The sequence below is a fragment of the Rutilus rutilus genome, assembly GCF_951802725.1.
Source record: "Rutilus rutilus genome assembly, chromosome: 24".
NCBI lineage: Eukaryota > Metazoa > Chordata > Actinopteri > Cypriniformes > Leuciscidae > Rutilus > Rutilus rutilus.
The window spans coordinates 26,894,492-26,918,859 of record NC_140228.1 but is presented as its reverse complement, the minus strand read 5'-3'; the positions used below and the strand labels follow the sequence as shown (position 1 = coordinate 26,918,859).

The window sequence follows — 24,368 nt, the reverse complement described above, 5'->3', positions numbered from 1 at the left end:
GGTACAAATGAACACTTGCCAAGCGCCAAATGAGAGTAAAAATGAAATTGTTATAAAAAAAAAAGCTCTTGACTGTCGGCCTCTTACTGTCTAACTATCTAACTTACTATCTGACATATTTCTAGGAAGCCAAAAGACCTCGTTGTCATAACTCAGTGATCAACCCACACACACACTCACACTATCTCTCCGTGACTCCGTGTGGAGAGACATTTTAACGTTGTGACCACCAAAGAGAGAATATAAAGAACAACAAACTCAATATAGGTCTCGACGGTTTAGTGCCTGGTTACTTTTATAGTGAGAGACTATAGATTAAGTGATTTTGAAAGTGACATGACTAAATAACTCGTATTTAATATAGATTTGTTATAGGGACAAGAAAATATGAAAATACGTTTTCATGACCAGTAAGAAATAGTTAGGGCTGATAAATATCAGTGTTATTTTTAACTAAAACTATTACAAATCATTTTCGTTAATTGAAATAAAGCTTATATCTAAATTAATCTAAATATTAGATTAAAAAGTTAAACTTAATAAACATAAATGAAAATTACCCAGATAAACTAAGTTTATGTTGAGGTACTTGCATGTCTAATGGAATAAAAATAAACTAATGCTTAATAGATTTTTTTTTTTTTTTTTTAATGCATAACTAAATGACTGAAACTAACTAAAATTAAAATGAAAACTGAAAAAAATAAATAAAAAAGGTTAATTCAAAATCTGTAAAATAACGATAAATATTCTCAGTATTTATTGTCAATTCATTCTGAAGAAAAAGTCACAAAAGTAGTAGTTATGAAACAAGGATTTTGCGAGAGTGTTGCTATGTAGATGTTAAGGTATTCTGAGTCTCATCCCAATGTACGGCTTCCTTTCTTCCCTGGAAAACAAAAGAAAAGAAGCCAAATTCTAGGCATTAATATGTCATTTATGAAGGCTTATGGATTACATCATAGGCATTAACTGAACCATTTTATGAAATATCATCCTAAATGTCTGTTGTTTTTGTTCCCTCTCTCTGACCACTAGATGGCAGTGCATGTACAGCATTTACAGGAACACTTCAGTATTTCATTCACATCAATTTCCTCGAAACCGAGTAAAAGCAAACCCTTTGCTGTCTTGCTCTATATCATTTATTTCCAGCGTTCCTGTTCAATCCCTTTGCTGTGTAAAGCGTGTCACCAGCTGCAGTGCGAGTGAAGTCAGTTGTGGTGGTTATTGCTGGTTAAGGCAGGAACGAGGAGGCGCTGCAGTCTTTGATTACCGGGGATTACACGCCGCTCATTATGTTCAGCCCAACATGTATAATTCCGTCAGATCCCAGCGTAATGCTCTCAAATAGACAATCAGCGTAATGAGATTATCCGGCGTACTGCTGCACGCTTCCCACTGTCAGCCCCTCCGTGCAAAGTCAATTACCGTCCGTCACTCTGGTCCACGCTGACCGAGGCTCTCTGAGAGCGCCCCTCGCCTCCGAGTGTTCGTGTGTGGATCGTCTGCGACCGCTCACTCTTCATTCAGCTCATTCGTCACTCTCAGGGGTCATATTTAATTAATAATGTATCAGAGGCTGTGCTATAGAGGGATTACGCACAATACACAACCGGACCTGTTCACAATACTGCTTTATAAAATGGTTATTACATAATAATAGTAATATTAAAGAGGGATGGTTTTATTAAAATACTCTCTTAAATATAATTATTTTGACTATTACTTTGACTATGGCTTAGATATAGTAGATAGTCAGACTTCAGATAGACATCAAAATCAGACCGTTGCACAAAGCACTTAAGACTCTGACTATCTTAAGTAGGACTATACTGCAATGCATTCTGGGTAAAGTAAAACACTTTTCAAAAAAAAACAAAAACATGGCGGATGGAGTAAGCGCATTCAACCGCTCAGTGCCGTTTACCCCAGCGGAGAATATGTGTTTGTTGGAGGAGTATAGCAGTTACAAGGACATTTTACTTGGGTAATTTAGCGGAGAATGTAGTAACAAGAAGAAATGTTTAAATTATGAGCCATTTTCCCTTTTCTTTTGGCTGTTTTAACTGATTGTTACTGCTGGTTGCCAAGGTGACATAGAGTCTTAGACCTTAAGTTAGCCTGGGGGTCAGGGGTCACATTTAAGTCAGTCTTTCTTTTAGTTTTTTCAGATTATTGTTATCTCAAAATAAGAAAATGTATAGAAATATTAATTGATACATTTTTTTTTAAAACTGAAATGATCTAAACAAAGAACAATAAACCATTTCAGTATTTATTTTGTGAAAAATGATTTTACAAATTTTTACACAAATTACACCAAAACAAGTAAAAACATTTTTAGGAAACATTTAATTCTAGCTAGCCTACAAAAGTATGAGAGTCCGCTGTTTTATTCCAGAAATGTATAAATCAATGCACCTTGCACACCCGAAAAGTTATAAGTGTGTTAGATAAAACTGTTATAAAGACAAAAGTGTTATAAAGCACACTATCATAGCTTGTAAAAAGCTTATTTTTTTGTGGTAAATGCTGCTAATAAGAAGGTTTGAATGTGTTTTACGATCCATGATAGTGTACATTATTTTCTTATTGTATTTTCTCTTGTTTTTGTTTGAATTATTTTCATATTAAGGGTATTTGGACATGTTGCAGAAATGAAGGAGCTCCTAATGGGACATGGGGAAGGAAAAAATATGAGCTTATTTGGCAGTGTATATGTAAAAAAAAAAGATGTTTTGCATTTGCTCACAAAACCTTAGTGTTCTTAAGTGTAACTAGCAACTAGATTCTATTAACACAGTCAAAATAGCAGCATTTTCCTTGCAATAAGTGTGAGAATAGTAGTTATGCTATTTATACTTCTAAATAGTGGCAGATTTGCACCCCAGTGTTGTTGCACATTAAATGGTATGAAATAATAACATAGTGTAAATGATTATATGTATTAAAATGATGGTAACGCTTTACAATAAGTGTTAGTTCACAGTGCATTAACTAATGTTAACAAATACAACCGTTGATTTTAATAATGTATCAGTAAATGTTGAAAATTAATATTAACTAAGATTAATAAATGCTGTAGAAGTATTGTTTATTCTTAGTTCATGTTAACTAAGGCAGTTAGCCTAACTAATGAACCTTATTGTAAAGTGTTACCCAGTGCCGCTGCTAGCAATTTTGGTGCCCTAAGCATAATTCCTTTATGATGCCCCCCCCACCCCGACCCCGAGAAAAAAAAACGTTGTTTTTGCCAGTTTAACTTTTTATTACCAAACATAAAACTCAGTACCAATAACACAATAGCAGCATCACAGTATAAAACTTAAGAACACTAAAAAGAGAAAGTAAAATCTTCACAGCTTTTCTGACTTTGTAAACATATGTAGAATAGCCAACACACACTACACATACTGTATGAAAGTGCAAACTTTTCTTCAGTAACAGACCAGCAAAATAAAAAAATAAAAAACTCAAAATAATCCAGACATGTTTTTTCCCAAATTCAGTGTCAATTTGAATAAATTACATTTATTAGACAAAATATTCAAACAAAGAATCTCTTAAAATTATAAACATTTAAAACTGAAAGCATGGCAGCCAAGGAGTTCTCCCCCTTTATTCCTTACGTATCAATTATTTGATAAATATAATATAATATAATATAATATAATATAATATAATATAATATAATATAATATAATATAATATAATATAAAAGCATAATAGAATGAGGTGCAATAATGCACACAATCAAACAGTATTGTTTGCTTTATATAATTCATAATGACATTTTATATTTTTTATATAGGCTATTTAACAGGAATTGTTAGCCTACCATGTGCACTGCACTGACTGCTAACATTAACTGTTACTGAGAAAGTATTAACCACCGTCACGTCAAAATAAACCTTAAACTACTGCTCAATATCTAAAGAAAGATAATAAAGAAAGTAACAGCTAGCTGGCGTCAGTTAAATATGTATTGCTTTGTATTAGGTAATGTTTAACAGTAAAATCTCAATTTAGCTTGCACCGAAGTTATTAGTTATAATAACATAGTTTGCTAACATTAACGTCAGCAAGTTCGAGGCGCATTACGATTAGCAGCAGCACATGCAGCACATTTCCCGTAGCCTATTTAAGAATGATTAAACATGGACTTGCACGAGCATCATCTTGCAGTTTCTTCTTCTTTCTTTTCTCAGATCCTAACTTCTGCTGTCTTTTAGGGGCCATTTCCCAAAAAGTTGCCTACTGTCTGTCTGTCAAACTACTTCCGCGTTCGTCCTCCGCAAAGGCGCCCGCGCGAACAACCGGCATGGACCATCCAACGTACTTTCTAGACTAGAGCAATTAAATTATTTTGTTCCCCCTTTTTTGTTACATATACATGGCTAAAATGTGCCTAATAATATTTCTATAGGCTAATGAAATAATATCGGCATTATAATTATTTTTTCATTAGGCTATTTTTGGTGCCCCCACAGCACTTGGTGCCCTACTGTGCGTGTGATGCGCGTGGTGGGAGTGGCTGCGCTGGTGTTACCAAAATGATTAAATGGATGCTTCCTTATTGGGATAATAAAGCCCTGCCTACTCCAACCCTAACCGATAAACACTTTAATATTAAACACACGTTAGACACTTAATTTCCACTATATTTGCATAATTTTTATTGAAAATAATTGCCTTTCCGATCAGATATGTGATGGGAAAAGGGAATAGAGCGAGTTCAGTTTCGGTTTCGCACGATTTGCGTCGATTTTCTGCCACTCCTTACCCTAAAACTATTGCAATCAATTTTCTTCCATGATCTTGTCTGGCCCAATCAGACGTCAGTGGGTGGAGTTAGTGTAAATAGCCTCTGCCAACAAGGTGGGCTATTTGCCCTTAGTGTACATAGACACTCCAAGAGAAGAAAACTTTTCTTTTTAAAGGAAAAGTTTTTAAATACTTGATACTCTTGACACTGCTTTGGTTATGAGAGTGACGAGTACAGTGTAAATTAAATGAACGTGAGTGTTCCCTGACAATAAAACACCAAAAAATCACGAGGGGGTAACACATTTTGTGTGTCTCGTAGTTGAACTTGTTATATGTGAAGAGCTTTGTACATGCGAGTCGGGTATCAGATTGATTCCAGCGCTGTCAGGTTACACAGGAGTTGATGAGACGCAGCTAATTATGTTGGGCCGCTGAATCCACTCGTCACTGAGCCCTGAGCAACACTCAACACAGACACAAGTCCACACTTTCACACCTGTGCTGCAGTTTTCTCATGATTTCCCCTTGTGTAATCAGACGTTGGAGTGGCAAAATAAAGAAATGTGTGAAAAGTAGCTTTAGTGTTTTCAGCATCTACCAGGACTCTCTTCACACGAGCTTCATCTCCAGAGCAAGTCTGATTTAATTTAAAATTGTGACAGGAATATATTGCTATTGTGCAGTAGAATGCACTTCTCAAAGTATTAATAATAATAATAATAATAATAATAATAATAATAAAAATACAGTTTATTAAACCAGTATTTAAGGAATATCATACGATTTTTCAGCAATTTAAGCAGTAAACTGGGCTTTGTTTGGCAAAAATGTAAAGGAATTGTTCAAATTCCATTTAATTCCATTTTAAAGATTAATTAAATTGCAAATCATAAAACACAAAATCCAGAAAAATGAAACTGACAACACAAAATGTTTTGAAAAACAAAACAACATCACATTTGGCAGGGCACTATTATTGCAAAAAATTTGAATACATTTTTTAATTGTTAAAGTTTTCATGAATTTAATTGATCCAAATTCATTTTCATTATTACACTTTAATTAAACCATTAAAATGGAATCCTGAAATAATAAAACGTAAAAACACTGAATTTGGGGAAAAATAAGACTAATTTCACAAGGCTGTAAAAATCCCACAATCCCAGATTATCATAGAGACTTGAGGATGGACTCTTGACTTTTGACCAATGGACCTCATCGCTACATGTTAGAAAACACTCTGAGCATCTTACTACAACTTGCAAATGAATAATGATGGCCTGACAATACCCACAACACCCTAGTATATTGGCAGTGAATATTCCGAAACACCTGACATGGAAAGTTTGACTTCCGAATGTGGCGAAAGGCTTAATGAATGAGATGTTTGACAGTAAATGTGTGTGAGTATTCCTGCATGCAGATGTGTGAGTGTGTGTGGGCTGTAGAGACAGCTGTTGGTTGTAATGAGTGGCGTACAGTGCAGTGTGTGTGTGGGATGATTGAGTCACGCATGAGGTACAGAGAGAGGGTGTTGTGCTGTCAGTGGGAGTGAATGCTCTGCTGCACTGGGACCGTAAGATGAATGAGCTCTGCAGCGCTCCTGGCAGGAGCTGAGGACCTCCTAAAGACCAGACACACACACTTACACACCTTCACACAGGCTGAGTTTATATTCATTCATGCTGAGCGTGTGTGTGGGTCTATGCATAGCACACATACATGAATCATGCTAGACTTCTCTCTCTCTCTCTCTCTCTCTCTCTCTCTCTCTCTCTCTCTCTCTCTCTCTCTCTCTCTCTCTCTCTCTCTCTCTCTCTCTCTCTCTCTCTCTCTCTCTCTCTCTCTCTCTCTCACTCACTCACTCACTCACACACACACACACACACACACACCCTCCGGATCTCCTGATTCTGGCTCCCTGTCATTCAGCTTTCCTATCCCTCTGACATCCTGCTATCCTCACTTCCCTCACTTCTCTTCCCTTGACTCCACACGACACCACACACATTTACCGAGTTGCTCGGTTTCTTCTTTTTACCCTGTAACTGGTAGCTCCGCCCACAATGGAATCTCATTGGTCCGGCTCCAAATCCAGCTCCACATAGCTTTATAATAGACATTGGATTTCTTTTACAATGTCTTTATGAACTTTTTGAACCGTCAAAGTTTTGGGCGAATCAACTTACAGTGGAGAGACAGAAATCCGTCAAGTATCATTAGAAAAACAATGGAAAAGTAGTGCAGTGGAATGGAAAAACATCTTCTGTGTGAACAAGACTAAGACTTTCGGTCATCTTCGAAATATTTTTATGTAAACCTGCGCTAGACGGGTGTGTTTGACCATTGAGCTTGCCTCTTGTGCATGACAGGGGGCAGTGGTGGCCTAATGGTTAGAGAGTCAGACTTGTAACGGTTCGATTCTCAGTACCAGCAGGAAAAGTGTAGGTGGAGCAGTGGATGAACAGCGCTCTCCTCCACCCTCAATGCCCTTCACCCACGACTGAGTTGCCCTTGAGCCCCCAATCGCTCCCTGGGCGCCACAGCAAATGGATGCCCACTACTCCGGGTGTGTGTCCCCACGGTTTGCAGTGTGTGTTTCTTCACATGGTTTGCAGTGTGTGTTTGTTTGGATGAGTTAAATGCAGAGGACAAATCCTGAGTATGGGTTACCATACTTTTGGCCTTCATGTCACATCGCATTATGACACAGCATTCAAAAAATGTGGTTAAAATAAGTTTAATTTTTGTCTTGAGTGTATCTCAAGAGCTTACGTTTTTCCCCCTTTCCACTGACGTGTTTCGCATCTTTAACAGCAAAAATGTATTCTGAGTAAATGATGACCGAATTTTTATTTGTGAGTGAACTAGAGGGATGGTCACACTAACTTTTTGTTCCATTCACTTCAATTCATGTGCATGCGAGTTTAAAGGGGACGCATTATGCCATTATTTTTACAAAATGTAATACAAGTCTCAGGTGTCCCCAGAAGTTTCAGCTCAAAATACCCCACAGATAATGTATTATACCATGTTGTAAATGCCCATTTTTGAGTGGAAGGAAAAACATGCTGTTTTTGTGCATACATCTTAAAATGCAAATGAGCTTCTCCTCCCCACCCCGTTTTCCAGAAGAGGGCGGAGCCTTTACAGCTCGTGCCTCGGATACTCTGCCAAAATCTAAAACATCTGTTTGGTTTTGATTATCGTCTCTATCACGGCCACACTCATGTGACATTGCAGTTCTTCATCAATCCGTGTATCATTCGTTCAGTCGTTTTTTAATTTAATATTGAAAGTAGAAAAATAAGAAAACAGTTCCTTTTTCGATGTTCATTTTTTCCAAAACAACGAAAACCAAGAATTCAGCTTGATTTTTCGTTTTTCGTTCTGAGGTAGAAAAATTTATAAACAGCTGGAATATTTTATTTCTACATGTAGGCGGGAATGAAACGCCCCTTTCCTTTGATTTGTCAGCCGAAGATCAAACTGTCCCGTCATCAGTTCTTCCGGTTCTTCCTCAGTTCTGCACTGCAGAATAAGAGTCCTCGCGTTGTGATTCTTAACGCGTTTATTGCAACTACATTTCATCTTTTTTTTTCATCAAATAACCAGACTAACATGGCTCGACTCAACCCGTACTGGGGAAACACTAGACAGGGCTTTCTTCTGTGTAGACCAGGAGTTCTCAAGTGCCAGGGGTTTGCTATTTTCCTATTTCCAAACTGTAAAGTCACGTTTATTTATTTGTTTATTTATTTTTATCATGAACCACGCTGTGTTTTATTCTTAAGTGACTATATAATGCATTTTACTTCAAATAATCTAAATGTTGACTTTGAAAAGTAGGCGCGTCAGAAGGCTATTCACTCTATTTTGGTTCATTTGTGGTGTGCGCCAGAAAGATGTTCAAGGAGACGCGCTAAAGCAGCGCATCATGTTGTTTTCTTTATTTTCCAAAGGCATGACATTTTGTAGTCATTTTGAATGTACACAAATAAAAATATAAATGTTACTGTTTCGAATGACAGATTATTAAACGACAGAATATTATTATTTCCCCTGCTGAGCAACAAATCCAAGTGATGTCGCCGGCGCATCGCTCGCTCACACAGCATCTCTATCAGTTCACTTCTGGCATTGCTAACATCGCAGCCTGTTCATTATTAAAATAAAACACAGCCAACCAAACATATAAAAAGTTATTCTGCTTAATTTAATTGGTCTGTTGTAAAGGCTGTGCCGCACATTAGGCTACTTGCTGTTATTCCAAACTAATTTCCCTTGCTGTGAAGATGATGATTTAGCATATACGTGTATTGGGACTCGACTTAAGTATAAAAGCCTTCTTTACATTACTAGTTAGCATCCAAATATTACATTGCAAATAAGGAAACTTTGGACCGAATGAGAGATGCGCGAAACCAACGTCGGTACAGTTTCAGTTTCGATTCAAATAAATTTGTTTAGGCTTGGCGTTTAAAATTGGCTAAATGTTGTTTATAATAAAGGACAAAATAGGCTATTTTTATAAGCTATTAGGCTATATTTTTATTGTAGCCTACGTGGCTACTTATTTTTCATTCTTGTTGTTTTCTGAATAGGATACCATTCATTTAAGGATTTGACATTGGCTACAGTAAGGGGAAGTAAAATACGCATAGACATAGCCTATATGTTATTAATAGTGTTTATAATGTTAATGTTGCATTTTATTTACCGATCTTTTACACTATTTCTGAATAGGCTAATAATAAAATGCGTTTGTTTCCCTCTCAACATGACCCGGTGCGCTGCGATACAAGCGCACATCTTTGAGATATAAATTAATACATTTTAATAAAACACAAGGCCTACATCATAAAACTCAGAAGAGTATGTATTTTAATATCTCTGTTGTTCTCTGTTCTCCGGTTGTTAGATAGTCAGTCTGAATGTCATGCGTTTACGTTAATATAGACATATTGTACATGCATTATTCTTTTCTTTTTGTATTAGTGTTAAAAATATTAAATGTACAACTAATTATATTGATTTATATCTTCATTTATTATTTAAAAAAAAAATTATTGGGCGAGGGCGACCATGTAGGCTAACAGCCGTCATTTAGGCTACCTGCATACCCAGCTGATGCAAAGCGTAGGTGAATTTATATCTACACAGAAGAAAGCCCTGTCTAGTGTTTTCCCCAGTAGCCTACGGGTTGTGTCGAGCCATGTTAGTCTGGTTATTTGATGAAAAAAAAGATGAAATGTAGTTGCAATAAACGCGTTAAGAATCACAACGCGAGGACTCTTATTCTGCAGTGCAGAACTGAGGAAGAACTGATGACGGGACAGTTTGATCTTCGGCTGACAAATCAAAGGAAAGGGGCGTTTCATTCCCGCCCACGTGTAAAATACGAATATTCCAGCAGTTTATACATTTTTCTACCTCAGAACGAAAAACGAAAAATCAAGCTGAATTCTTGGTTTCGTTGTTTTGGAAAAAATGAAAATCGAAAAAGGAACTGTTTTCTCATTTTTCTACTTTCAATATTAAATTAAAAAACGAACGGATTTTCATCGTCATGAAAGTTTATTATCTGCATGTTTTCAAAGCCATACCAGTCTAAACTTCTTAGAAATAGTTTTCCGAGCACACACATCCGAAACACGCACACAGAAAGCTGGATGTCAGACGGCGCATCCCGTGTGTATTAAACACAGTTCTCTTTCACGGCTTATTGTGCTTAAACTGTCAAATGCACACAAGAACACACATAAACAGTCGGTTATGTATTTGAACGTAAACTGCAAGTAAAAAAATTGCATGTGTATATTAGATCTGTGTATTAAAGTGTAATTTACAGTACCTACTTCTAAATATGCTGTTGAAATGATAAAAAAAACCCAGAAAATCACTCTTGATTGAATAACTTTAGTAGATTTAATAAGAATACATTTCTTATTTGAATTCTGTTTTCTGAGGAGATAAACTTGGCGGATTGTGTACAGCTCATTCAGGGCGGGGTCTATGCTAATAGGACAGAGTCTGTGGGCGGGGTCTATGCTAATAGGACAGAGTCTGTGGGCGGGGCCTGTGCGATGTCCATTACCATTTATAGGGTGGTTGTGTATACACACTGCCGACACACATGTATGTTCAAACACCATGTCAAAGGGAAGTTTGCATAATAGGTCACCTTTAATGAAGTCTGACCTGCGAATTTATATTACGCGAGGACTTGTGAGCAATAGAAGATTGATACGTCACATTGTGACCTTTTAGCTCAATTAAAAGAATACAAACTTTAAATATGCGGGATTGCAACATTTCAATGTAGTGGAGCATATTGCATATTTTTACATTTAGGATGTTTCATTTCTTTAAAGGCAGCAGAATGTGGCATGATATTACGACTCCTGCATTGTCCGTAGAAATTTTGCATACTCAAAGTCTAGTGTGACCGCAGCTTACCCTTTAATTCAAATCCAATATCTGCATGTCCTATATGTTGGGTATAGATGTACACTTTTTATGGGGTTTAGATACTTTTTCACAGCACTGTAGCTAGTTTTAAACCATCAGTACTAGTAACAACATGTGTGACCCTGGATCACAAAACCAGTCATAAGTCGCACATTTGTGGCAATAGCCAACAATACATTGTATGGGTCAAAATTATTGATTTTTATTTTATGCCAAAAATCGTTAGGATATTAAGTAAAGATCATGTTCCATGAAGATATTTTGTTCATTTCCTACCGTAAATATATAAAACTTGTATTTTTGTGAGTGAATGCAGCACAATCGTCAACATAAATGGAGAACTTTAAAGGTGATTTTCTCAATGTTTAGATTTTTTTTGCACCCTCAGATTCCAGATTCTCAAATAGTTGTATCTCGGCCAAATATCGTCCTATCCTAACAAACCATACATCAATGGAAAGCTTATTTATTCAGCTTTCATGTGATGTTAAATCTCAATTAAAAAAAATTGACCCATGTGACTGGTTTTGTGGTCCAGGGTTGACTTTGTAAACTGCTGTACAGTTTCTAATAGTGAGTGAAGTTTATCTCAGTTGTGCAGTACAGCTGACATATGCCTGTCTCACTTCACTAACCCAGAGCATCAGGACACACCATGAGCTCAGCATTACGGCATATGGACACTTAGATGAAACATTTAAGCCTTTGCCCGGTTTATCTGCTGTTAGCAGCATAAGCATTCAAAACTTTAAAGAGTAGCATTTTTAGAGCTAACTAATATATATTGGTGCTCCTAGAAAATGAAGTGTGACCAGAGATGGAAACCTGAGTCTGAAGGCCCTTATGTCGTACATCTGAATGCATATTGAATTCAAACAGAATTTGAGACTTGACTTGGACTTGTGGCTTGACTTTGACTTGTGACTTGAGACTTGACTTGAAAAATGTGACCTTGTGAACCTGTAGCCTGTGCATATTGGTGCTCAAAAGGGTGGCAGAATAGCCTGAAACGTTGTCCCCTGATCATCTAATGATGGTGCAAATGATAATGAGTGGCACAGTACAAATGATACATGACATGAGTCGCTGTACATGGGGGGCACGTAGTGTTTGCTGCCTCATTCCTCTTTCGTCTGCAGGGCATTCCCTGTCAGAGACACTATCTGTCTGTCAGGATGCTTCTGAGAGTATCGCCAGTGCGCTCGATTTCAGACAGACAGAGGGAGACACACCTGCTGTCTCGGGGAATGTGTCAGAATGGGTTTCTCACTGAGGAAGCATCACAGCTGGTGTCTCCTTTGAGACCGATCACGTAAATTCTGGATGACATGCCCACCTATTTCTGTTTCTCTGATGGTGACTAGTGGTTAAAGATTCGGGCTGGAGGCCAAAGGCTGTAGGTTTGAATCTAGTAAGGGTTCATTTATGGACCTTTGATGAGGACTGAACCTGTAATAAGGAAACTGCTAAATTACCTCTATTTGTTGAATCTTAAAGGAATAGTTCAGCCAAACTTCAGTCAGACTGCCTTTCCAAACCCATATGGCTTTCGTATGTTGAGTATTGGCCCATGTGCTCATTCCATGTAACAAATGTAAATGAGACACTCAATAACACCCAATTCCAGTGGTAGTTGCGTTTCTTATACCAACGTTATATTCAATTCATTTTGTTTTGTGGAGGCACGAATAGGATTTGAGAGAAATGGTGGAGGGCAAGATTTTTGGTAAATTAAGACTTTTGTTCATCACAAATCAATCGTATGACTTCAGAAAACTTGGAATGTAGTATAAGTCGTATTGATCACTTTTGTGGTGCTTTATTGCCATTTTTAGGACTTTGTTCATCCGTCCTTATTCATTTTCATAGTACATACGAGAGCTCCCTCTTATTGAGATTCTCCGTTTGTGTCCAAGGAAGAAAGAAAATAACACTAGTTTGGATTTGGACATTCCTTTACTGTGTACAAATGTATGCAATTCATAGTTGTCAATTATAATTACGAAGCACACATCTTGTCTTTCCCGGCATCAGCAAGAGTATGATCCCATGCAACTACATTAGCCATTGTTTTAAAGAGCTTATTATGCTCAGCACTGGATCTCTATTAAACACAAACGCCGTTCTTCCTCTAATGAGTCTCGACCTTGCTTGTCAGTGGTCCCGGGGGAAACGGAACATTCCCAAAATATCATTTGAGTTGTAATAGGATTTTAATCAAGCCTTTAATCTATTATCGGCCCCACCACCGCCCCCACCCTTGCTTTCCGGTGGCAACCCACGGTGTCAGAAAGTGTTTCCACGCTTCACTTTGGATGTGAACTGTGCCGGAGCGAGCCGAGCAAAGCTGTTAAATACGGCCAAACCCAACTCCAAATCTTTAATGCAGCGGAATTTAGCCCCTAATTAAACCTTAATATCATGTCAATTCAAATTAGCACGGCTAGAGGCGAGTGGAGCACCAACTCTGGCCCTTTTTTTTTTTTTTCTTAATTTTTCTCTCCCTCGCTCTCCCGAGAGAAGGGAATACAAAGAGGAGAGAAATGTCAGCAGGGAATGACGTGATAGATTAGAAATATTAAGGTCCATTAAATGGAAGTGTGTGTGCTGAGCGGAGCAGTTAAATGTGCGCTGTGACCCTGAGGGTTGCTGACATTCCTGCTGTTCACCCAGACTGTCTCAAATCACACACACACACTCTCTCTCTGCCTCACTTTGTGCCAGCTGCTGGTGCTCTCGTGCCCTGTACAGGAGCAGAGGGTGGTCTTTCCAACCGGAAAGAGATGAGTTTAATTTCATAATCACAATAATATAATTTGTTGGGAAGATTCAATTCCAGTAGCAACTCAAGCCTCATTAAAGAAGACACACTAGATAGGCTCACGTATCCAGACCTTTGTCTATCAGCATAAAGTCTGGTCTACATCGTAGCTTATTCTAGCCATGAATTGCCCACTTAAGGAGATTGCACAGGACTTGTGCTCTGAGGAATACTGTGAAGCCACTGACATTCAATGGGGATGTTGTTTCACAAAGATGTAGAGCAGGGTTTCTCAAACTCGGTCCTGGAGGGCCACTGTCCTGCACAGTTTAGCTCCAACCCTGATCAAACACACCTGAGCAAGCTAATCAATGTCTTCAGGATCATTAGAAACTCACAGCTAGGTGTGTTTGATCAGGGTTGGAGCTAAACTGTGCAGGACAGTGGCCCTCCAGGACCGAGTTTGAGAAACCCTGATGTAGAGGGATAGCACAAGGCTTTGGAAAAGTGCACCTAAAAGTTAAGGAGATTTTAACTTCTTCTCTGACATAGGAACCCTTTGACCAATGAGAATTTCCAAACAGACTCACCTCTTTTCACTCTCAAGTCTGATTGCTTGTAATAGACAACTTTGACTTCTGGTCGTTGGAGTCGCTATGTTTTCTGGCCTCCTTGTTCAGTTTACAAGACGGTGAACATTGTAATCTCTGAGTCCTCTGTAATCCCAGTTTTCCCCCAACTAGCAATGCCCCTGTTTCCACTCACTTTCTAAACCTTTTCAATGAGAGTTGGCAATTTAAAGCAAAATGATAGACCGCAAACATTTATGAGACAACAAAGTTGATTAGAATTTACATTTCGTTAGCCTCATAGCATAATTGCCTAATTCATTTTTTTTATTTAAAATATGACTTAGGCAATTATGCTATGAGGCTAACGATTTACATTTATGCATTTGGCAGACACTTTTATCCAAAGCGACTTACATTGCACTTCAAGGTTTCAAGGCTTGCTTTCCCTGGGAATCGAACCCATGACCTTGGCGTTGCAAGCGCCAATGCTCTATTGGTTGAGCTACATATAACTTATTAATTATCGATAAAATCGACGTCAGTGTGAACGCATATGAAGACGACCAACTACAGTCCAAACCTGTCCACCTTGAATCCTTAAGTTGTGTAGAAGCGAACCAGTCAGATTGGGACTGGTCCACCAAATCATGGCACTTTTTGTTCTGTGCAATTGCTGTGTCTCATTTCGAAGACTGAAGTAGTCTTCTATTTCTCATTATCATTCTCACTTCTATATTTCATTGCGTTCTAAAGGAATTACAACAATTTCCAAAATTTTCACACAGGAAATGGTCAATTTTATAATGGTAGCTTTTCTGAAATGAGACATCCTTGATGATGTATGCAGTCAACGCATGCAGCCTGCAAATACACTATACGCTATCTGTTCCACAGTGCTACTGTAGAGGACCGTAACACAATCCTCTTCCTCAGTAGGTTTGGACTCGAGTACTCAGAAATGACACCAATGATCAAATCTGTTTGTTTACCAGAAAACAAAGACTGGTTTCAATGTGAGTGCGGACAGTGGAGCTCACATGATCCGCTTCCTGATCCGTTGGGTTCTGCAAAGAATAGGACTGTAGAGATAACCAAATCACCTTGAGCACTCTCTAGTCACTCTGTACGGTAATTTTTCATGTCAGTACAGTCTATCTTGCTTTGAAAGTATACTTGAGTGCTGAGCTACTTACTTTTAGGGGACTTGCCATTTTGCTGATGTATTTCATCCAAAGTCCCTTACGCCACAATTCCTGCCGGAGCGTTCTGGGGTTAAGAGTCTCGCTCATGAATGCAATTGTTACACGTCAAGATTGTCATATCTGTAATTCAACCTCCCACAACCCAGTTACAGTGACTTATGCCCAGGATGAAATTTCTGTCCTTCACATTAGCAGCCAAGATCCTTGACCTTCTGCAACTTCCGGTTGCTACAGAACGATCTGTCTTTATCTGTCCGTATAGATACCTTACATATATTTTATGAAAACCATGTTCGTTTGTTCAGGGTGATATTTTCAGACTTTAGGTGTTAAAGAGTGATTGGATCACGATTTCATTGACAATTCATTTGTTTCTTTCAGCACTGTGACATCAGCCGTGTTCACCGTGGGGGATAACGTGGTGTCTGGAAGTGACGATCGCACCGTCAAGGTGTGGGACCTGAAGAACATGAGATCCCCGATTGCTACCATTCGCACAGACTCAGCCGTTAATAGGTAAGAGCTGCAGGTTGGTGAGGTGTAAGACAGCTTCCTGAGACTTTTGTCTCTGAACAAGTAGTGCCTTTTTTTAGAAAGTTCTGGAAAATTGAGAAACTGTATTCCTCAACATCTAGATATTTTGAAAGGAACAAGTAAAGTGGGACTTCTAAACCAGAAATAAAAGATTTGGATAATATTCTTGGTTGGTAGTTGATTGATATTTACTCTTAGTGTAAACACTATCTAGCTCGATTTACATTAAAAGGCAACGAATAGCATCTGTACACTAAGTGCAAGCAGTGATGGATGCTATTCACACAAAGTGTTATTTGTAAATTGTCTAACTGATGGGAATGAAAATAGCCTTTGCCAACCAGTTGAGCTATTTGCATTTAGTGTAAATACCCATTGTCTTATTTCTTTATACTTGATTGATTGATTCGCTGTACTAACCTGCAGGATAAGCGTCTCTGCCAACCAAAGGATCATCGCTCTGCCACATGACAACAGGCAGGTCAGACTGTTTGACATGAATGGGGTCCGTCTGGCCCGTCTCCCACGGAGCAACAGACAGGTACGTTTCTCACAGGGAGGTTTTATTGCCTTTCTTTTTGCTCCATGTCTGTCAAGTTGCCTCTCACTCTTTAAGCACTCGACAGTTCCTTGGATTGTTTTCGATTATGTTTCTTCTTATGGACCGTCTCTTTTAAAGGGAAAGCAGCTCAGTAGTTTTTCAATTTTTGGCATCATATATATGATTCCAACTATGTTGTCTCAAATTATAGGTAGCAAAATTATGCCATCTTCTGAGACACCGCCTTTTGCTAGGCTAAAAAAAAAGCCATTTCAATTCAAGAGTAAAACCATAATATTGAGAAATATTATTACAATTTGAAATTATTGTTTTCTACTTTAATGTATTTTAAAATTGATATTGAAATGGTAATGTTAAAATATTAATTTGATGTCACATAATCCTTCAGAAATCATTCAATGATATGCTGCTCAATTAATATTAATACTTAATATTATCAATGTTGAAAACTTAAACTTGGCTGCTTAATGTTTTTTATTTCAGGATTATTTGATGAATAAAAGTTTAAAAGAACAGCATCTATTTGAAATGGAAATCTTTTGTAATTATGTCTTGTATCACTTTTGATCAGTTTAATGCATCCTTGCTGAATGAAAGTATTAGTTGATTTATAAAAAATGTTTTGAATGGTAGTGTATAAGTAGTTTATTTAAATTTTCAGATGGAGGTGTATGTATTCCTTTTTATTTTCTATATATTCAGCAGATACAAAAACACATTTTTAGAAGAGTTAAAATAGTTTTAAATTAAGTGTTTGCTTTTGCAAGAGCATTTTTGCATACTGTGTGTGTTCTGTGGTTTTGTGTGTAGAGTTTTGATAAATGAAGCCATAGTTTCAGAAATTGTAAGCAGTTTTACAAAAACTGTTATGAATTTTGATTTAGTTTAAACAGTGTCTAGCACTTTATATACTTTTACAAGTTACACATTGACTTTAATGTAATATAATTTCCGGTTTAAACCCCTATAATAATAATTTCACACAGATATATATATATATTCACATATTCACACATACACTCACCATTTTTATTAAAGGGATAGTTCGGCCAAAAATGCTATTTAACCCATGATTTACTCACCCTCAAGCCGTTCGAGATGCATATGTCAATCTTTTTTCAGACGAACACATTTTCAGTTATTTTAGAAAATGTCTTAGATCTTTCAGTGGTTATAATGTGAAGCAATGGGGTCCAGCTCGTTGAAGTCCGCAAATGTGCATGCATCCTTCACAAAAGTAATCCATCCGGCTCCAGGGGGATAAACGAAGGCCTTCTGAGGGTAATCCGTGCGGTTTTGTCGTAAAAATATACATATTTAAAACTTTATAAAAGAAAATAACTGGCTTCCGGTAGCGGTCGACGCGCGTTCACGGAGATGGATGCTGGCGTATGACGTAGGACGTAGCGTAGGAAGCGTCGTGACGTAGAACGAACGTGAAGCGCAGCCAGAGAGCAGAGCAAAACGTTCGTTCTACGTCACGACGCTTCCTACGCTACGTCCTACGTCATAACCACTGAAAGATCTAAGACATTTTCTAAAATAACTGAAAATGTATTCGTCTGAAAAAAGATTGACATATGCATCTCGAACGGCTTGAGGGTGAGTAAATCATGGGTTAAATATCATTTTTGGCCGAACTATCCCTTTAAGTGTTGTAAGGAAAGGGTTTCATAATAATTGAGCCTATATCCAGTATTTTGGTGGGAAGGTTTACGGTTTACTAGGTTTTGAGATAGCCCTGGTCCTTTAACAGTTTCATTGGCTTGTTTTGTACCTTTGAACGCGTCCTGACACACCCATGTTGCATTTAACTCGCAGGGCCATCGGCGCATGGTGTGCTGCTCTGCCTGGAACGAGGAGAACCAAGCCTGTAATCTGTTCACCTGTGGCTTCGACCGCCAGGCCATCGGCTGGAACATCAACATCCCGGCCCTGCTGCAGGAGAAGTGACACGCTCACACACAGAGTCTCACACACGCTCAACACACCGCTGAATCCTCCGACACGTTCTTCAGTGCCACACCTTCAGTAGATTTTACTAAAGAACACATCGTGAAACTATTCAGTGCTTCATTCCAGTGTGCGTCTACGGTCACTGTCCCGCGGTCTTCATCCCGTCATGCCTTGTTCGTGTGAGGAACTCGTGTATTTAATGGATATTCTGCATATCTATCCCTGCGCTGGTCATGTGGTTTGGTGAAGTTCCTCCCAGTCTCGTCACCCCGTTTTTACGTGTTTGCATGATGCGACTCGTGAATCCTGCGAGACCAGGACATTCCTTCACGCTGTTACATTTAAGTCATTTTTCACTATTTTTGTTGTGCAATGTTCAGTTTGTTTCTTTGTACAGACGACTTTTTTTTATTTTTTTTCGACAGCATTTTAGATTTTGTTTTGTATAAATTTCTGCTTTTGCTTTTTATAGAGATGAAACGTGCGAAAGAAACGGAGCACTCTGCCTTTGTGAACGGAAATCGGCAAACGCATTTACGGATCCGCACCTTCTTGATGTTCTGATTGGAACCGCCGTTCAAGCGGCCAATCAGCTTCTTTCAGTGTTGCCGCAGCTCATTTGCATGACAAACCCGCCTCTCTGTCAGATATGTGAAGCAAAATGCTGTATAATTGCTGTGTTATTCTCATTCACCCTATTGAAAACATAAAGAAGCTGAGACTTTGTAAGTATCGTGACAGTTTACGAAGCCCTACGACTGATGTTCACTTCCCTTTCAAGGGCTTTCATGTTGTGTAGAAGTAAATATTTGAATCAATCCATCTGAATTCAGAACAAGTGCACATGTTGCTGTAGTTTTTACTTGAGGAGAGTTCTGGCTATTGTGATATTCGTCGATAATTATCAGAGCAAATGTCAATGCCTTGCTCAGTGTGATCTGATGCTTGACACTGATGTACTTTGGACTCCTTGTGATGTGAACAACTGTGCTTAGCCGGTATTTACAGAAACCTCTCTCTCGAAGGACTTTCGACATTCATAAATAATCCTTAAATGGAAGTTCTTCCGTCAGTGTGTTACAATCGGCATCGTTACTGCATTACTGGACTTTCACCAGAACTTCATTGGACTTTAATTAGAAACGCTGGTGGAAAGTGTCAGTTCATCCTGTTTCGCGTAGACAGTCTGTTAAATCTGTTCGGTCTAACAAAAATGTGCAGTGTATGTGTGATGTCCATGTTTAATGGGCTGTATTTGACTTTAGAGTTGAAATGTACACGAAAACACTTTTATCCAGCTGTCAAACAACACGCTGTCATGTTACGCTTATGACCCATCAGAACGTCCTTTAAAAACGAGTCTGATCCTCAACATTTTAGTGGTCTCTCTAACTTGGTATAATGTTCTGTGGAGTATTCTGTATTGAGCCTTTTTTTTTTTTTTTTGGAGAGTAACTTAATTTGCTGTATTTTAAAAACATATTGCATCATATAATGACAATGTAGAGATATAGAATCAATTAAATCACTCACTGCTGGGCTTCACAATAAAGTGAAAATGTCTTTCAAAGATCACATCGTTTTGATTAAACCAATAATTTGACAAATAGTGTGTATAAAAACACCTGGCTTTTAAACTTTCTTTCATTAGATTAAGAAAAATTAGGAATATGCATTAATATATATATATATATATATATATATATATATATAAAAATCTATATCTCTATCTCTCTAGCTCAATATCTCTATCTCTATATCTCTCTCTATCTCTAGCTCTATATCTCTAGATCTATATCTCTATCTCTCTATCTCTAGCTCTATAGCTCTATCTCTCTAGCTCTCTATCTCTATCTCTATATCTCTATCTCTATAGCTCTAGCTCTATATCTCTATCTCTCTAGCTCTATATCTCTATCTCTAGCTCTATATCTCTATCTCTATATCTCTAGCTCTATATCTCTAGCTCTATATCTCTAGCTCTATATCTCTATCTCTATATCTCTAGGTCTATATCTCTATCTCTAGCTCTCTATCTCTATATCTCTATCTCTAGCTTTCTATCTCTATATCTCTAGCTCTATATCTCTATCTCTAGATCTATATCTCTATCTCTCTATCTCTAGCTCTATATCTCTATCTCTCTAGCTCTAGCTCTATATCTCTATATCTCTAGCTCTATATCTCTATCTCTAGATCTCTAGCTCTCTATCGCTCTATCTCTATATCTCTAGCTCTATCTCTCTATCTCTATCTCTCTAGCTCTATAGCTCTATCTCTATATCTCTAGATCTATATCTCTAGCTCTCTATCTCTAGCTCTATCTATATCTCTATCTCTCTAGCTCTAGCTCTATATCTCTATCTCTATATCTCTATCTCTATAGCTCTAGCTCTATATCTATCTCTAGCTCTCTATCTCTAGCTCTCCATCTCTAGCTCTCTATCTCTATCTCTCTAGCTCTCTATCTCTCTAGCTCTAGCTCTATAGCTCTAGCTCTATAGATCTATATCTCTATCTCTCTAGCTCTATAGCTCTAGCTCTATAGCTCTATATCTCTAGCTCTGTCTCTCCATCTCTATAAAATATTACAGCACAACAAATAGAATCAGGTCAAAGTATAACACAACGTGATTGTTTTAGTTTTTATTCACATAAACATTCACTTTTTACTCAAGTGCAATGTACAGACCTTAGCAGCATATGCTTTTGGGTTAAAATGTACACTTTATTAAGAGAGATCTTAAGGTTATTCTTTTAATTTTCTGTATTTTTTTCTACAAATTTTTACAAAATGTACAGTCATTAGTACAATATTGCCAATCAATCATGCCTTTACGACTGAATTACGTGACGTAGGTTCGTCCAGGGTTTTTTTATGTTTCTGTTGTGATGAAGAAAACGCTCAACTCAAACATACAATGAATGTTGAAAAAAAGAAGGTAAACACACATGTGCATTAACAGTCTTTCAAGTTATGGAAATTTCAAACTGGGTTGTCAGTGTGGTGAAAATAGCCATGAACCAGATTTTTTTTATTTAATTTAACATCATCAAGATGATCCTTTGAGCAATTACTGGGAATAAAAAAAAAAAAGACTTAAAATACAGATAACAGAAAAGGGCAGGTAATGTTGAGCCATTTTTGAACGGTCAATTTCTCTATCTTTCTATTGACATTATATTTCTGTGGGTAGACAAAGTGTATCACGTTTAATCTTGGATAGATTCATTATCGTTAAAAAAAATATATAACATCAGGTGAGAACTGAGTGAGACTTGAAAATATATTTGCCACCACTAGGTGTCCCTGTGACATTTTGAGCTGTTTGTAAAGGGTGGCCACATGACAAAGTGGCATTCGAAAATATTCATACTGAAAGCTTATTAAAGAATACATGAATAACAAATTGCAATGACAAAGGACTGAAATATAATAATGGAGTAGGATGATTCTATTGGTATACAACAATAAACATCTTTACAGATGAATTGTGACTTGGTCAAAATATATATATATCGAGGTTAAAGCATACACATTAAAACACCCACAAAACGTAAATCTAAATCAAATGACATGAAGGAGAAGGATCTGTAAGTGAAATAAACAAATGCATGTGAATCACTGGTTAAACCTCTGGTAAAGTGGCATGCATTTCAAAGGTTGGGGTCGGGGCTTTACAAAGCGATTTGTAATGTGCTCGGTTTGTAAATGAACCCATTAAGTACAAATTACTCCATAATCACGGATCTCTACTCGCACTCTCAACTCGTCTTTTGTGTCTACATCAAACCGGCGACGTTTCCCTTTCCTTTCACGCAGGTCTCTGCCCAGAACACCGTGTGTAAAGATACAGCACTGACACACAAAGAGAAACCAGCGGAGAAATGACACGTCACCTGTGAGCGGGATTGAGGTATTAAAGCAGAAAGCTGTACCAACTCAGAAAAAAAAAAGAAAAAAAAAAGACCCGGGGTGTCGTAATGGCACCATTTACATTAGTATGTCACCATTACCTCTAGTCTGCACGCTCAAAATGGAGCTGAATTAACCTGTCTTTGCAATGTCAAACCCTACTGTGTTTTTTTTTGTCCCTTTTTTTTCTCATTTTAAAGTTGTACCAATGAGGCAAAGGAGAGAGAGAGGAAAATGAGGGACGCATCACTCTGACAGGACCTCTAATTGGACAGCGTGTCGGAGCTCTTCAGGGGCAGGCCATCCGGAAACGGCCAGATAATGACAAGACGGCGGCTGCCTTTCACTTTGGCGAAGGTTAACACACACACACACACACACACACGTCTGAATGACGGCGACTGCAGAGCTGTCAGTGGAGTGAGAGAGAGGTGACCATCTTTCCATCTGCTGTGTTGGGAGAAAATTGTCCCTGTTTTTCACGTTTCCCGTTGTTGTCGATCACGTCGCTGGTAACCCTCGTTCTGCCAAAAGTCTCGCGAGAACTCGACTACACACATTAGAGCTAGCTTTTGAGGGAGCTCTGGAAACAAACTACCCAAGTGTGTGACTGTAACATACATTTGAGGGTTTTTTTGAATACTGGAGGCAAATCCAAATTATTTTCTTGTCATAATTATGGAAGCTTGTTTCCGCCACAGAATAAAACATTTGAAAAAATAATTGTGACTTTTTATCTCACAACTGCGAGTTTACATCTTGCAATTCTGACTTTATTTCTCAGAATTGCGAGATATAAAGTCATAATTGTGTGTTATAAAGGCATAATTGTGAGATATAAACGTAATTCTGACTTTTTTCTCGTAATTGGGAGTTTATATCTCAAAATTCGGACTTTTATAACACAATTGCGACATTATATCATGCAATTCCGACTTTATAACTCACAATTGCATCTTCATATCAAGCAATTTTTATATTTTATTCTGTGGCGTAAACAAGCTTCCAAACATAATGGACACGAACGCTTCCGCATTTAGCCCCAGAGGCCACCACAACTTCCAGCGCTGTGCTGTGTATGGAAATAGTGGGAAAATTAAGCACAAAATTATATCTTGAAGTATTGCATGAACGGACAAAGCAATATTGATACAATCCACCGTCACACTAAAGGTATTTAAAGCTTCTGGAACTCATTACTAAAGCATTATTGTTTCATTTAATATACTAAAATGTTGTGTTTACTATAGTTTTTTATATATAATATGCAAAAAATTTGAATATTGTGCAAAAGTTCATGTATTTCAGTAATTCAACTTAAAAAGTGAAACTAATGTATAATATATATACTCATTACATGCAAAGTGAGATATTTCAAGCCTTTATTTGTTAAAATTTTGATGAGTATGGCTTACAGCTTATGAAAATTGTAAAAATTTCTGCGATTTTGAATTTAGGGTTTGCTATAATCATCAAAATGATAACAAATAAAGGCTTGAAATATCTCACTTTGCATGTAATGAGTCTATATATTAGTTTCACCTTTTAAGTTGAATTACTGAAATACATGAACTTTTGCACGATATTCAAATTTTCCGAGTTTCACTATACTGTAATTTATAAA

At 37.6% G+C, this 24,368-nt stretch overlaps 1 protein-coding gene across 3 annotated transcripts in view; it reads left to right on the top strand.

Annotated features, from left to right (window-relative positions):
- Window positions 1-20,403, top strand: part of wdr37 (WD repeat domain 37) — a 45,148-nt gene extending 24,745 nt beyond the window's left edge. For all 3 annotated transcript variants that reach the window (XM_084398751.1, XM_084398750.1, XM_084398752.1), the window contains 3 exons: window positions 16,158-16,292; window positions 16,737-16,851; window positions 18,694-20,403. In XM_084398751.1, the coding sequence (XP_084254877.1) occupies window positions 16,158-16,292; window positions 16,737-16,851; window positions 18,694-18,825 (382 nt within the window). In that variant the 3' untranslated portion in view covers window positions 18,826-20,403. The remainder of the gene's footprint in view (window positions 1-16,157; window positions 16,293-16,736; window positions 16,852-18,693) is intronic.
- Window positions 20,404-24,368: the final 3,965 nt, after the last annotated feature.